Genomic DNA, 16,554 nt, shown 5'->3' on the forward strand with positions numbered 1-16,554 from the left:
ACAGGCAGAGATTCTCCATGCGGCGTCGTGTCCTTTCTTGAGGTGTCAGGCGAGACCGGTCGACCTGCATAGCCTCCACGGCGGGAGGCACAGGAACGGATTGCAGGGGACCAGAGGAGAGAGGAGCCGAGGAGAAGAAACGCCTCGTGCGAACAGAGTCCATATCTTGGCGGAGCTCCTGACGCCTTTCGGAAAAACGCATGTCAATGCGAGTGGCTAGGTGAATGAGTTCATGTAGATCAGCAGGGATTTCTCGTGCGGCCAGAACATCTTTAATGTTGCTGGATAGGCCTTTTTTAAAGGTCGCGCAGAGGGCCTCATTATTCCAGGATAATTCTGAAGCAAGAGTACGGAATTGTACGGCATACTCGCCAACGGAAGAATTACCCTGGACCAGGTTCAACAGGGCAGTCTCAGCAGAAGAGGCTCGGGCAGGTTCCTCAAAGACACTTCGGATTTCCGAGAAGAAGGAGTGTACAGAGGCAGTGACGGGGTCATTGCGGTCCCAGAGCGGTGTGGCCCAAGACAGGGCTTTTCCAGACAGAAGGCTGACTACGAAAGCCACCTTAGACCTTTCAGTGGGAAACTGGTCCGACATCATCTCCAGGTGCAGGGAACATTGGGAAAGAAAGCCACGGCAAAACTTAGAGTCCCCATCAAATTTATCCGGCAAGGATAGGCGTAGACCAGAAGCGGCCACTCGCTGCGGAGGAGGTGCAGGAGCTGGCGGAGGAGATGATTGCTGAAGCTGTGGTAGTAACTGCTGTAGCATAACGGTCAGTTGAGACAGCTGTTGGCCTTGTTGCGCTATCTGTTGTGACTGCTGGGCGACCACCGTGGTGAGGTCGGCGACAACTGGCAGAGGAACTTCAGCGGGATCCATGGCCGGATCTACTGTCACGATGCCGGCTGGCAGGTAGTGGATCCTCTGTGCCAGAGAGGGATTGGCGTGGACCGTGCTAGTGGATCGGTTCTAAGTCACTACTGGTTTTCACCAGAGCCCGCCGCAAAGCGGGATGGACTTGCTGCGGCGGTAGTGACCAGGTCGTATCCACTAGCAACGGCTCAACCTCTCTGACTGCTGAAGATAGGCGCGGTACAAGGGAGTAGGCAGAAGCAAGGTCGGACGTAGCAGAAGGTCGGGGCAGGCAGCAAGGATCGTAGTCAGGGGCAACGGCAGGAGGTCTGGAACACAGGCTAGGAACACACAAGGAAACGCTTTCACTGGCACAATGGCAACAAGATCCGTAGAGGGAGTGCAGGGGAAGTGAGGTGATATAGGGAAGTGCACAGGTGATCAGGCTAATTGGAACCACTGCGCCAATCAGCGGCGCAGTGGCCCTTTAAATCGCAAAGACCCGGCGCGCGCGCGCCCTAAGGAGCGGGGCCGCGCGCGCCGGGACAGGACCGACGGAGAGCGAGTCAGGTACGGGAGCCGGGGTGCGCATCGCGAGCGGGCGCTACCCGCATCGCGAATCGCATCCCGGCTGGAGGCAGTATCGCAGCGCCCCGGGTCAGTGGATCTGACCGGAGCGCTGCAGTGAGGAGAGTGTAGCGAGCGCTCCGGGGAGGAGCGGGGACCCGGAGCGCTCGGCGTAACAATTGCGAATATAGTGCTAAATATTCACAATTACGAATATTCGCATATCACATCACAGTGATCATCCCTCCCTGCTTCCAGCTTGTGGTGTAAACAAGGCTCCAATACTAGTTACTGTGTCAGACAGGCGGGCGCCAGAAAATTTGCATATGCGAATATTCGCATATGCGAGCATTGGCATATGCGAATTTTCGCGCATATTGATCCCTTCCTTCTTTTAGCTCTTATATCGCGCGATATTGCGCATGTTAATTTTATGGTGAATGCGCATGCAAATTTTATGGCGCATAGTAAAAAAGGCCACGAATATGCAAATTTTGCGAATATATGACGAATATTCGTCCATATATATTTGCGAAATATAGCGAATTCGAGTATGGCCTATGCCGCTCAACACTAGTCGTGATGTCACGTAACGCCCCTCAATGCAAGTCTATGGGAGTGGGTGTGGTGGCTGCCATGCCCCCTCCCATAGACTTGTATTGAGGGGTGTAGCGTGACGTCACGACCCCCACACCCAGCGTTCGGAACAAAATGTTTCGAACGCTGGGGCAGTGGAGTACCCCTTTATTTACTGCTAGAGGGTATTCTTTTTTTCAATAATTTTTGCCTGTTCCTCATACCATTTCTTTTCTGAACAATTTCTTTTTATCCTCGTTAGTTGACCAAATGGGATATTCACTTTACAACTTTTTAAATGGCTGCTATTAAAGTGCAAGTAACCATGTAACCACGTGTATTTTATTATCGCTAATACCTATCTCTAGGTCTAAAATGTAATGGCTTCCTTATTCAGGTTTTCTGTAAATTGTAATCCCCACTATTTTTTTCTCACTTCTGATAAAAATCATAAAAAGTTTCCTTACTACCCTCCCAAATAATAAACAAATCATCTATCAACCTCTTATAACATTTTATACAAGACTGATATGGACTTTCTTCAATATATGACCTTTCTACCGCCCCCATGTACAAATTTGCAAATCTGGTGCGCATTTTGCACCCATAGCAGTCCCATGGTGCTGAACATAAAATTGGTGCAGACAGTGTGCTACATTTGTTCTGTCAGTGCAACATCTGTGTAACGTGGGCCAATATTTTGTCTGTTTGTGGTACTCTCGGGGAAAAAGCTGTAAAAATAAGATTTTTTGTCCCATTTGCAAACACTATTTTAAGAGTAAATCCAATTGTGCCAGTTTTTCCTGGTGGCAACATAAAGGTGGTGCAAATTATAACTGCTTTTGTATTGAAAACACATAGGCCCTTATTTACTAAGAGTGTTGTGTAGGTTTCTTTGTGGGTTTTAATTCCCTACAATTTATTTTCCACGGTATTTACTAAGGTTTCCCTACATTTTCCACTTTCCCTGCACTTTTACGCTTTTTTTTACACATGATCTGATCTGTAGGGTTTTCCTCAGCTCAAATCCACCATATTTTCTGTGGAAACCTTAGTAAATATGTTGTTGTTTTTTTTTTTTTTTAAATGTCGGGAACACGGCCCTTTTTGGAGACCACGCCCCCTTTCTCGGTGACCACGCCCCCTTTTGGGGGTTTTCTTAGCAAAATGGAGAGTTAGTCAGGTTTTTTTTATTCTGGCACAAAAATCTGGCGCAAAATCTGGAGCAGACAGAATTTCTGGCGCAATGCGACACAATCTGGCACACAACCCAACAAAACATTTTGGGTTTGCAATAGTAAATGAGGGCCATTGTCTAATTGTATATTAAAGTTTGACAGTTTTTAGAAGTGGTTCACATGGCATGATCGCCTTTTCTTGGACCATCAGAGGAGACGGCTGCCAGCAGTACCGGACACCTGGGATGGGGAAATCTGATGGGTCTGGACCTTTTTTGAACACCTTGTGCTCCTAATACTCCTGAACTCGTTGTTTAAATATAAATAATAGCTGGTTGAGACGGGATTCTTGTAGCCTCATTCTTGAGACATGAATACAATTGGATGTAGTGTTGGCCCTACAGGGTGCAAATTTTATTCAGGGGGTACAGTGACGACAGTGAGGACAGTGTGGGCATTTCTTTTATTCAGGTACCTTACATTTCCCAGTCTTGACCATTTGGCCCACAAAAGTTCAGTGGCCCTCGTATAACTTCTCCTTTCCTGCAAGATAAAATTCTCCCTTTTGAAAACTGGACATCTTCACAGCCCAAACAGGAACTGGAGCAGAGAAAGCAACTTGACTTTTTGCAGCCATTGACTATCACGTTCAGATATAGTTTTACCTGCATGCGGCAGTCGCAGCTTAGTTCATGCTCCAGTTAAAGTAAGGGGAAAGCTATTGGACTGCTCAGCACAGACCACAAAGGGGAGTGTTGGGCAGCGAGGAAAGGTAATACATTTTTAGATCCCCAAACAGCCCCTCTAGATTCTTATCCAACAATTTAATGTTATCCCATTCCTAAGCCATTTTCATTGTGTCTAAGGACCATATTACACCCTGTAGCCAAGTGTCATTCTCATAGATCTTGGTGTGAGAAGGACCGTATGAACAATTGCCGGATCCTTCATGGGTTCCTTTCCTGCAATCAGCCATTGGCTTCATACACTCTATTACACTCTATGAACGGCCGACATCCAATTTAACGGGCCAAAATAACCACATTTTGGCCCTATTATACAGAGTAACGTTGGCCTCTTTGACCGATAATCATCCTGTATAATAGAGCAATAAAGCTTCTAATTCCCCAGCCATCTCAAAATCTGCAGGAATTACCTGAAAATACTTTCCCAATGTATCTGCATTACTCTGCGTATCTCTTAATGTATCTGCATTACTCTGCGTATCTCTTAATGTATCTGCATTACTCTGCGTATCTCTTAATGTATCTGCATTACTCTGCGTATCTCTTAATGTATCTGCATTACTCTGCGTATCTCTTAATGTATCTGCATTACTCTGCGTATCTCTTAATGTATCTGCATTACTCTGCGTATCTCTTAATGTATCTGCATTACTCTGCGTATCTCTTAATGTATCTGCATTACTCTGCGTATCTCTTAATGTATCTGCATTACTCTGCGTATCTCTTAATGTATCTGCATTACTCTGCGTATCTCTTAATGTATCTGCATTACTCTGCGTATCTCTTAATGTATCTGCGTTACTCTGCGTATCTCTTAATGTATCTGCGTTACTCTGCGTATCTCTTAATGTATCTGCATTACTCTGCGTATCTCTTAATGTATCTGCATTACTCTGCGTATCTCTTAATGTATCTGCATTACTCTGCGTATCTCTCAATGTATCTGCATTACTCTGCGTATCTCTTAATGTATCTGCATTACTCTGCGTATCTCTCAATGTATCTGCATTACTCTGCGTGTCTCTCAATGTATCTGCATTACTCTGCGTATCTCTTAATGTATCTGCATTGCTCTGCGTATCTCTTAATGTATCTGCATTACTCTGCGTATCTCTTAATGTATCTGCATTACTCTGCGTATCTCTTAATGTATCTGCATTACTCTGCGTATCTCTTAATGTATCTGCATTACTCTGCGTATCTCTTAATGTATCTGCATTACTCTGCGTATCTCTTAATGTATCTGCATTACTCTGCGTATCTCTTAATGTATCTGCGTTACTCTGCGTATCTCTTAATGTATCTGCGTTACTCTGCGTATCTCTTAATGTATCTGCATTACTCTGCGTATCTCTTAATGTATCTGCATTACTCTGCGTATCTCTCAATGTATCTGCATTACTCTGCGTATCTCTCAATGTATCTGCATTACTCTGCGTATCTCTTAATGTATCTGCATTACTCTGCGTATCTCTTAATGTATCTACATTACTCTGCGTATCTCTTAATGTATCTGCATTACTCTGCGTGTCTCTTAATGTATCTGCATTACTCTGCGTATCTCTTAATGTATCTGCATTGCTCTGCGTATCTCTTAATGTATCTGCATTACTCTGCGTATCTCTTAATGTATCTGCATTACTCTGCGTATCTCTTAATGTATCTGCATTACTCTGCGTATCTCTTAATGTATCTGCATTACTCTGCGTATCTCTTAATGTATCTGCATTACTCTGCGTATCTCTTAATGTATCTGCATTACTCTGCGTATCTCTTAATGTATCTGCATTACTCTGCGTATCTCTTAATGTATCTGCATTACTCTGCGTATCTCTTAATGTATCTGCATTACTCTGCGTATCTCTTAATGTATCTGCATTACTCTGCGTATCTCTTAATGTATCTGCATTACTCTGCGTATCTCTTAATGTATCTGCATTACTCTGCGTATCTCTTAATGTATCTGCATTACTCTGCGTATCTCTTAATGTATCTGCATTACTCTGCGTATCTCTTAATGTATCTGCATTACTCTGCGTATCTCTTAATGTATCTGCATTACTCTGCGTATCTCTTAATGTATCTGCATTACTCTGCGTATCTCTTAATGTATCTGCATTACTCTGCATATCTCTTAATGTATCTGCATTACTCTGCGTATCTCTTAATGTATCTGCATTACTCTGCGTATCTCTTAATGTATCTGCATTACTCTGCATATCTCTTAATGTATCTGCATTACTCTGCATATCTCTTAATGTATCTGCATTACTCTGCATATCTCTTAATGTATCTGCATTACTCTGCGTATCTCTTAATGTATCTGCATTACTCTGCGTATCTCTTAATGTATCTGCATTACTCTGCATATCTCTTAATGTATCTGCATTACTCTGCGTATCTCTTAATGTATCTGCATTACTCTGCGTATCTCTTAATGTATCTGCATTACTCTGCGTATCTCTTAATGTATCTGCATTACTCTGCGTATCTCTTAATGTATCTGCATTACTATGCGTATCTCTTAATGTATCTGCATTACTCTGCGTATCTCTTAATGTATCTGCATTACTCTGCGTATCTCTTAATGTATCTGCATTACTCTGCATATCTCTTAATGTATCTGCATTACTCTGCATATCTCTTAATGTATCTGCATTACTCTGCGTATCTCTTAATGTATCTGCATTACTCTGCGCATCTCTTAATGTATCTGCGTTACTCTGCGTATCTCTTAATGTATCTGCATTACTCTGCGTATCTCTTAATGTATCTGCATTACACTGCATATCTCTTAATGTATCTGCATTACTCTGCGTATCTCTTAATGTATCTCTCTGCATATCTCTTAATGTATCTGCATTACTCTGCGCATCTCTTAATGTATCTGCGTTACTCTGCATATCTCTTAATGTATCTGCATTACTCTGCATATCTCTTAATGTATCTGCATTACTCTGCATATCTCTTAATGTATCTGCATTACTCTGCATATCTCTTAATGTATCTGCATTACTCTGCGCATCTCTTAATGTATCTGCATTACTCTGCATATCTCTTAATGTATCTGCATTACTCTGCATATCTCTTAATGTATCTGCATTACTCTGCGTATCTCTTAATGTATCTGCATTACTCTGCTATCTCTTAATGTATCTGCATTACTCTGCATATCTCTTAATGTATCTGCATTACTCTGCGTATCTCTTAATGTATCTGCATTACTCTGCGTATCTCTTAATGTATCTGCATTACTCTGCGTATCTCTTAATGTATCTGCATTACTCTGCGTATCTCTTAATGTATCTGCATTACTTCTCTGCGTATCTCTTAATGTATCTGCATTACTCTGCGTATCTCTTAATGTATCTGCATTACTCTGCGTATCTCTTAATGTATCTGCATTACTCTGCGTATCTCTTAATGTATCTGCATTACTCTGCGTATCTCTTAATGTATCTGCATTACTCTGCGTATCTCTTAATGTATCTGCATTACTCTGCATATCTCTTAATGTATCTGCATTACTCTGCGTATCTCTTAATGTATCTGCATTACTCTGCGTATCTCTTAATGTATCTGCATTACTCTGCGTATCTCTTAATGTATCTGCATTACTCTGCATATCTCTTAATGTATCTGCATTACTCTGCATATCTCTTAATGTATCTGCATTACTCTGCGCATCTCTTAATGTTTCTGCATTACTCTGCATATCTCTTAATGTATCTGCATTACTCTGCATATCTCTTATTGTATCTGCATTACTCTGCGTATCTCTTAATGTATCTGCATTACTCTGCATATCTCTTAATGTATCAGCATTACTCTGCGGTATCTCTTAATGTATCTGCATTACTCTGCATATCTCTTAATGTATCTGCATTACTCTGCGTATCTCTTAATGTATCTGCATTACTCTGCATATCTCTTAATGTATCTGCGTTACTCTGCGTATCTCTTAATGTATGTGCATTACTCTGCGTATCTCTTAATGTATCTGCATTACTCTGCGTATCTCTTAATGTATCTGCATTACTCTGCGTATCTCTTAATGTATCTGCATTACTCTGCGTATCTCTTAATGTATCTGCATTACTCTGCGTATCTCTTAATGTATCTGCATTACTCTGCGTATCTCTTAATGTATCTGCATTACTCTGCATATCTCTTAATGTATCTGCATTACTCTGCGTATCTCTTAATGTATCTGCATTACTCTGCATATCTCTTAATGTATCTGCATTATTCTGCGTATCTCTTAATAATATACCCTGTATGATCTATGACAGCTTCGGACCTTCTCTCCTCCTTTCTTCCTTACAGTCAATCTCTTTACATGGATTATCACTTTCCAGGTTCTCCTCTGTTTACTTTCACATTCCTCCACCCAAATTTACACCCTCTAGCACTTTTGAAGTAATATTATGACCTAAACAAGCGCTATATATACTATTGATCTTGCTACTAAATCTCTAACTCTTATGATTCTCACAGAAAACGTGGTGTCTTACACTGCTGACCCTGCTGCTTTACCCTTATGGTGGTTTACACCTTTCATATCCCCCAGACATGGCATTCTCAGAATTTTTTCCACTGGCGGGCAGGCATCCATGTCATCCATGCTCCTGCATGTTATATTTTATTATCTGTGGATTATCTGTAGATTTTCGTGTGTGAACATATCCAATATATATATATATATATATATATATATATATATATATATACACAAATATACAGAGACAGGACATCAGGCACTGCACCTAACACTCGTTTTCCACACAGTTTAGATCCACACAGGTCCCAGACCTTGCTCGTTGCTCAGGGGTCGCACACTATAGGCAGCATTCAAAGTCCGTAGGAAAATAGAAGAAGAAAGTTGCACTCACCCATATAGCTGAACTTCAAACTTCTTTATTTAGGAGCCCATACAGCGGGGAGATTACATGCATGGACAGTGGGGTAGATACCTTTCGGCAAAAGCCATTTCTTGCATAAGTACATGCTTCTTAGGGCCGGAGGTCCACGTACTCACGCAGGATACCAAAAGGTATCTACCCCGCTGTCCAAGCATGTAATCTCCCCACTGTACGTATATGGCTCCTTAATAAGTTCAGCTATACGGGTGAGTGCAACATTCTTTTCTATGTTACTACGGACTATATACCATATGTACAATCCCATAGTATGCACACATCATATATACAGATAAATACACAAACACGCAGATATGTACCACATACACGGTGTATATTCAAATGAATGCACAGGTCACACACATATAGATATACTCATGTGTGTTGCACGCACACCATCTATACTATCATATATATACAACACTTTCCTGTTAGCAGCAGCAAACACAGATACTTTGCAACCACTTATATACATTGCATGTACACGATACATGCATCATATACTGTACATACACATCCTGTATAAACAAATATGTATTTAGCACCCATATACATAGCACACTTGCCATACATGATATTGTATATAGACCACATTCATACACTATATGACATATTGTATATACATCATAAAAAGCATATACAACTGGCCCTAATTTATTAAAATGTATGAGAGAAAAACTGGAGAATTTTTTTTCCCATAACAACCAATCACAGCTCAGCTTTCACATAACAACCAATCACAGCTCAGCATTCATATAACAACCAATCACAGCTCATAATTCATATAACAACCAATCACAGCTCATAATTCATATAACAACCAATCACAGCTCAGCTTTCATATAACAACCAATCACAGCTCAGCTTTCATATAACAACCAATCTCAGCTCAGCGTTTATATCTTAACAAGCTCTGGAAAAGTGAAAGCTGAGCTGTGATTGGTTGTTATATGAAGCTGAGCTGTGATTGGTTGTTATGTGAAAGCTGAGCTGTGATTGGTTGTTATATGAAAGCTGAGCTGTGATCGGTTGTGATATGAATTATGAGCTGTGATTGGTTGTTGTATGAATGCTGAGCTGTGATTGGTTGTTATGTGAAAGCTGAGCTGTGATTGGTTGATAAATGAAAGCTGAGCTGTGATTGGTTGTTATGTGAAAGCTGAGCTGTCATTGGTTGTTATATGAATGCTGAGCTGTGATTTTTTGTTATATGAAAGCTGAGCTGTCATGGGTTGTTATATGAAAGCTGAGATGTGATTGGTTGTTATGTGAAAGCTGAGCTGTCATTGGTGGTTATGGGCAAAATCTCCCCAGTTTTTCTCTCACTCTACAATTCCAATGATGCTTGGACAGCTAAAAGCTTTATGAACATAATAAGAGTTGCATTTTTGCAATAGCTGTAGAGCCACAGGTTGGGGACCTTTGATGTATACAATACACACTCAAATATACCACAGGTGTACACATAGTAGGGTCATCTTACCTCAGGTTTAGTATGAGCTCTATGGCTCCATCAGCTGGGCTTCATCACCTCCTCCAAGATGGGCTGTGGGCTGTATCAGTGAGTGGTCTATGGGGGTCCCCATTGGTGGATCAAACAACAGGGAGTGGTCACTCAAGTGCATGCTTATGAGGATGAGGTGGGGGAGGCGTTACAACCAGGTAACAGTGCTGGCTCACCAAGCTAGTCACCCACACAGTTTGATAAATCTGGGCCTATGTGTACGTCAAGCGATACATATATATATCCCCCCCCCCCTCAATATTTTTAAATTAGCTAAGGTAAATAAGTGAGAATTTTGAAATGCTCTTTATTGCGCTTATAATGAAAAAGAAGAATAAGCAAAAGATTACAAACAAAATGTCTGCTAAAAAGTCACCAGCACCATATACACCAGGGAGAACATTGTAAATGGTTTGTTTTATTTATTTGCTATCATTTAAAATAAGCAGTCAGTCAAATTTAGCCATATTTCATGTCTATTTTTATGTTAGAGGATACAGGTATATTTTAGCTCACCCCAAAAGCGGTGCATGGACCAGACGTGGACTACGTCTCATAGATATGGAAAAAGGAGAGATGTCCAGCGCCAAACTTGAAGACGGAACTTTTATTAGATAGTCATGGAAAACATCAAACAGACTCAGGTAACGTGATGCGTTTCGGCCTCACAGGAAGGCTTTATTCAGACTAAGGCCCTCCTAGGAGGCCCAAAAGTGTCACGTTACCTGAGTCTGTTTGATGTTTTCCATGGCTACCTAATAAAAGTTCCATCTTCGAAAAGTATCTAAACAAAGTTCCGTCTTCGAGTCTGGCGCTGGACATCTCTCCTTTTTCCTTGTTTTCATGGTAGGTTCATGTAGATTATTAGTGATTTAATTTAGATGTATGACTAGTGCTGGACTGGGAACCTTGGCCACTATGGATAGTAAGGAATCTGAGATCATGTATCATACAGCTCAGTAAAGTGAATATCTACTTACATAATTTCTTATCATACACAAAGGTTATATTAAGAGAAATAAAATGTTGTTGCAACTGGTAGGGAATGTAGATGACATGTCTATCCTGCCCTAAGTGAGTGCTGTTCTGTAGGGGCAAATGAGCATTGTGTAGACACATAAATTGGAACGTTATAACAGCTCATATGTTTATATGTATATTTGTAAATCCTGGATCAGCTAACACTGGTGGAATATATAGATTGATAATTAAATCAAGCAGCTTAAAGAGGTCTAAATCTGAATTGGTAAATAAGTATGAAAATCACAAAGCAAGGAGAGATTTATATATGACTGCAGAGGACAGCTCCTTCAGAGCTGAAGCCCTTATGATATCAGGCCCTTGACTAAACACTTGGGGGCACTGGGATATAATCTTGGCAAAACCGCCCTCCAAGGTGATTGGCACAAGTAACACTTAGGGAGTATGTGAAGGTACCTCTCTTTAGGGGACAGTTTTCTGTAATATCACCTGAAGTCAGAGGTTTTTCACATCTTCCCTCTAAATCATCAAAGTTTAAGTCCTCATCCCAAACCTCTATGGTGTACGCTCTAATGGGGCTGAGCTCTACAGGCATCAAATCATACTTCTGATTCCATGTGGGGTGTTTGTTATTCTTGATTGTTGAGGATCTTATATAAGCACCTCCAAATCTAAATACTACATAGCCATCTGCTTTTGACCCCACGTCATCTACTAGATTATTGGCAGATCTGATGGTCAACAGAAGCCTGGCGGCTCCTCGATTTGTTGGGCAGCAGTCAGGACCCGTGTACCCAGAAGCTTTACATGTACAGGAGCAGTCATCTCCTTGACTGATAACCTGGCTTCCTCGGCAAGAGCACTTCTGTGGTAAAGCCTTCTCCTGGATGTAATCACTTATGGCCAGTCTGAGATTCTCTTTCTTAGGACCATTTATTCTCACCAAGTTATGGATGGAATCTAAAGAATAGGAGACCAGACCGGGGAAGGTCTTCAGACTTTCTATCCATTTGTCAAAAACTTCAGGAGTGGCTCTTTCGGGTGAGAGAAGATCAAATGTTGCATTTCCTCCTATGACCTGTGAATAGAGATAACAGCTTAATATTTGGATCAGAATACAACTCTACAAGTATTTACAGTATTAAGAGTAAAAGTGACCACAACTGAAAGCAAAAACCACCAAGTTCTACTGGTTGTCATTCATCATCATCAGTTGCGGAACAATAGTTTTACCCATTAAAGTTTTTGGAAATAGAATCATGCAAACCCAAATGGATCACGTGCAATTTATGTCCCCCATGGTCCCATTGATATTAATGTAAAAATTTTGGAATGTACAATCAAGAATCCTGTTTGGACAGTATATTCTGCGTTCACCTGCTACAATGAACATAACACACAATAATAATAATATTCATCTGATAAAAGCTGAAATTTTATACGAATGAAAGATGTGACTGGTGTTTCTAGAAAGGTCTACTGTAGTTGGAGCAATAGAAGAGAAACAAAGTCTCACGGTTACCTTTTAAGGTCCTTTTACACAGCCAGGTATTGTCCATTTATGAGGAGCAGCTGACTATACACAAGTCAATTGGTGGTGGCTGAAAGGATAATCTACCTGACCCAATTATCAGGAGTAAACAGGCACACAACAAAACAAAATAACCAGTCATGCCAGGGTTCACTTCCATTGTTGCTGGCCACATACCCATTGTTAACATTGTACGATAAGTTGCAGCATAAACCTTATGATCAGCCAATCAACAAGTGATTTCTCATTCATCAGCGGATCGTGGCCCTTGTACAAACGTCTAAATTCGGAATGAAAGTTCCCACAGACATTCATTTACTTTGCTAACAGTCTCTAATATGTTGACTGGTGGGTGGTAGAACCAAGCTGACAAAGCCCAACAACTCACCTTCCATACACGTTCACTAAATGCTTGATGGAAATCCCCCTCAAATCCTGATTCTTTCAATTTTTTTTTGCAGCGCTCAACTTTAGAACTGACAGAGTTTTTGGATATTCCAATCTCGGCTTCAGCTGCGAAGCAATCTTTGACCTCATCCATCTTCATACCACTCATTGCCACTTCACATGTTCTCACTGCAGTAAACTCTTGGGTACGACCCCCAAGTTTTACATGGGTGATGTAGTGTGTGCCAAAGTTGTCTATCAGACGTCTGTATTCGACCTTAGTGGTGTTATCGTAGGAATCTGGAAGCTCTACCAAAGCTTTCTCAAAATGAGGAGTGAGTGAGGCATCTGATCCCAGGCGAGAACTGATGTTGGAAAAACAAAAATACACAAGCAGAAGTTTAGTCCTTCAAGATGTGCATTATATTTTAATTATTAGAAATAATGGGTAGCAACCCCCTCCCCCCAACCACTGAATACAAGATATGGGTATTACCTGTAGAAAGAACATTCCACTTTGTGGCTCAGAAAGCTGTAATTGTCAATGATGCTTTTGCTTTCAGCATATTTTGCTGTCTGACTCTGAGAACCCCCGACAGCTGTTTTTACATTTACCACTATGTTCAAGTTGAGACCAACCTTCCAATCGTTCTGCACTACAGAAGTTGATTCTTCGGCTACTGACACTGCAGAGCGAAACATTAAGCTTTGAATATCTCTAGAACATGAAGTCTCAGGTCTCCAGTCCACCATTGCCTTGGGTAGTTTCTGAATAATATTCTTGTTGTGAGGGTTATCACATATCGTACATTTCTCTCCAACTTCCTGTAGATCAAGAAGGAAAGAGCCGGTTGTCTCCATGGTGACAATATTAATACCTTCTCCTAAGATGGTATGGCCTGGGACAAATTTTGCTTCCTTGCATTCTTTCACTGTGCCAGGTCTACACCCAGCTCTAAGAAAGGGTGTACTCATAGAAGGTCTTTGGTGGTGAAGAAGAAAAAGCCAGAACAAAATGCACAGTTTGGGCTCCATTGTCAATAATCTCCTAAAAAATAGTGTAAACAGTTTTATTAAAGATACAATTACAATCTATACAAATATAAAACAACATCCATGCAACAAGGTCCAAACAAACAGAGAATAGTGTTGAGCGGCATAGGCCATATTCGAATTCGCGAATATTCGCGAATATATGGACGAATATTCGCCATACATTCGCGAATATTCGCACATTCGTTATATTCTCGTTTTATTTTCGCATATGCGAACATTCGCGAATGCGAAAATTAACATATGTGAATATTAGCATATACAAAATTAGTATACGCGAATATTCGCATATGCGAAACTTAGCATATGCTAATTTTCGCATATGCGAATTTTCGTGCGTCAGTCTCACACAGTAGTATTACAGCTTTCTTTACACCACACAAGCTGGAAGCAGAGAGGGGTGATCACTGTGATGTGTACTGTGAAAAAAAAAAAAAAATAAACAAAAAACAATATTCGTAATTACGAATATATAGCGCTATATTCGCGAAATTCGCGAATTCGCGAATATGCGATATTCGCGAATAATATTCGAATTGCGAATATTCGCGAGCAACACTAACAGAGAATAGCCTTTTGGTCAAATATTGGACTTGAGGACCCAGCTGTTGGTTTAGCCACACTATGAACCCCCACTTTGGGTAAAAAGTAACTGAGGAACAGATGAGTTTTGCTGAAGGTTTGGATTTCTTCTTCATTTAGGATAAAATCAATAAAACTATGAAGTGCTGGAAGTATTTTGGAATCCAAGAACTTTTGCCTGGGCCATTAGCCAAATAAAAGTTTCCCATGAACTTCCTTGCAATCAAGGATATGCTTCATGTTCTGTAGAGGATCTAAAAGCAGAAGCTGGAGACATCTGAAACTTAGTGGAAAAAACTTGTTGATGGCCAGAAGTACAAGAGAGAGACATGAAAAGTATTGGAAAGCTGGAAGAAAGGTGTCAGACTGAAGATGACTTGGTTAACCTGACTCAGTACTGAAAATGACCAATCCAAACATGGAGCATATTCGTAGGATGGAAGTCTAAGTTGGACATCCTTCGTAGAGAACCTATCTAAGTCTATCTCCTAGAACAATTTTGAGACTTGGATGTTGGTGCGTCACTCTTTAGAACCACTCTTGGTTTTAGGATGTAGGGACCTGATATTCCTGCAAAGCTCATGCCAGATAACCGGAATGTGACAACCAACATGTGGCTGTTTTCTGATTCAGCCGAATAGTTGGACAGCCCAGCCAAGTCCCAGGGCGGGAGGAGGCAGGGAGCAGGTGTCAGGGTGGGTTTGTAGTGTACGGGTGCTTGATCCGGTTGAGAGGGGTGAAAACTGGCCGCTCCCATGTCCCAGCTGGATTCATTTCAATGAGCCGACCGGAGTGAAACGGTGACTCCGGATGTCTCATTTTTTCCCCATATACAGTTTTCTGACCGGACCTAAAACCGTGGTATACCCCGGTTTTTGGTCCGGTCAGAAAAGCGTATACAGGGCAAAAATGAGACAACCGGAGTCAACGTTTGACTCCGGTCGGCTCATTGAAATGAATGGGGTACGGGCTGGATCTGGCTGGGATATGGGAGCGGCCAGTTTTCGCCCTTCCCATTCGGATCCAGCACCCGTACACTACAAACATAGTGTGAACCCACCCTTACTCAGCCAGCCTCTCTAACAGTTCGACTGGATCAGAAAACAACAGCGATAAAACTATATCCACAGTAAGAAAAGGCATCGCCTTTCACATCAATCAAATGCCTTAACTGCTGGTGCCTCGTATGGAGATGACAGCGGAACTTTGAGCTTAGTTTTCTATGAACCTCTGCTTTACTGTAGCTTGAAATACAAATTGAAAGTGATAGCATATTCAAACTGGGCCCAACACAATTTTTTAACTTAAAGGGGTACTCCGCCCCTAGACATCTTATCCCCCTATCCAAAGCATAGGGAATAAGATGTCTGATCACGGGGATCCCGTTGCTGGGACCCCTCATGATTTCTGTGCAGCACCCAGCGTTCTAAATAGTATGCTTAGAATGCTGGGCTCTCATGGCGGGGGTCGTGACGTCACGAGGGGCATGGAGTGACGTCACGACCCCCTCCACGGGAACCCAGTGTTCTAAACATACTGGTTACAATGCCGAGTGCTGCACCAAAATCGCTGGGAGTCCCAGCAACGGGATCCCTGTGATCAGAAATCTTATCCCCTATTTTTTGGATAGGGGATAAGATGTCTAGGGACCCCCTTTAACTAGTACCCCTTTAA

General features: G+C 41.6%; 2 protein-coding genes across 3 annotated transcripts in view; one reads left to right on the forward strand and one right to left on the reverse strand.

Moving 5' to 3' along the window:
• LOC130284156 (perforin-1-like) overlaps window positions 1-16,554 on the forward strand; it is a 109,205-nt gene that overhangs the window by 34,928 nt on the left and 57,723 nt on the right. The window lies entirely within an intron of this gene.
• Window positions 11,384-14,280, reverse strand: LOC130284157 (perforin-1-like). The gene is made up of 3 exons (XM_056534235.1): window positions 13,742-14,280; window positions 13,247-13,610; window positions 11,384-12,405 (listed from the first exon to the last, which is right to left on the reverse strand). Exons 1-3 carry the CDS (start codon window positions 14,278-14,280, stop codon window positions 11,692-11,694), a joined length of 1,617 nt encoding a protein of 538 aa, XP_056390210.1. The 3' UTR covers window positions 11,384-11,691.

The sequence above is a fragment of the Hyla sarda genome, chromosome 8 (assembly GCF_029499605.1).
Source record: "Hyla sarda isolate aHylSar1 chromosome 8, aHylSar1.hap1, whole genome shotgun sequence".
NCBI lineage: Eukaryota > Metazoa > Chordata > Amphibia > Anura > Hylidae > Hyla > Hyla sarda.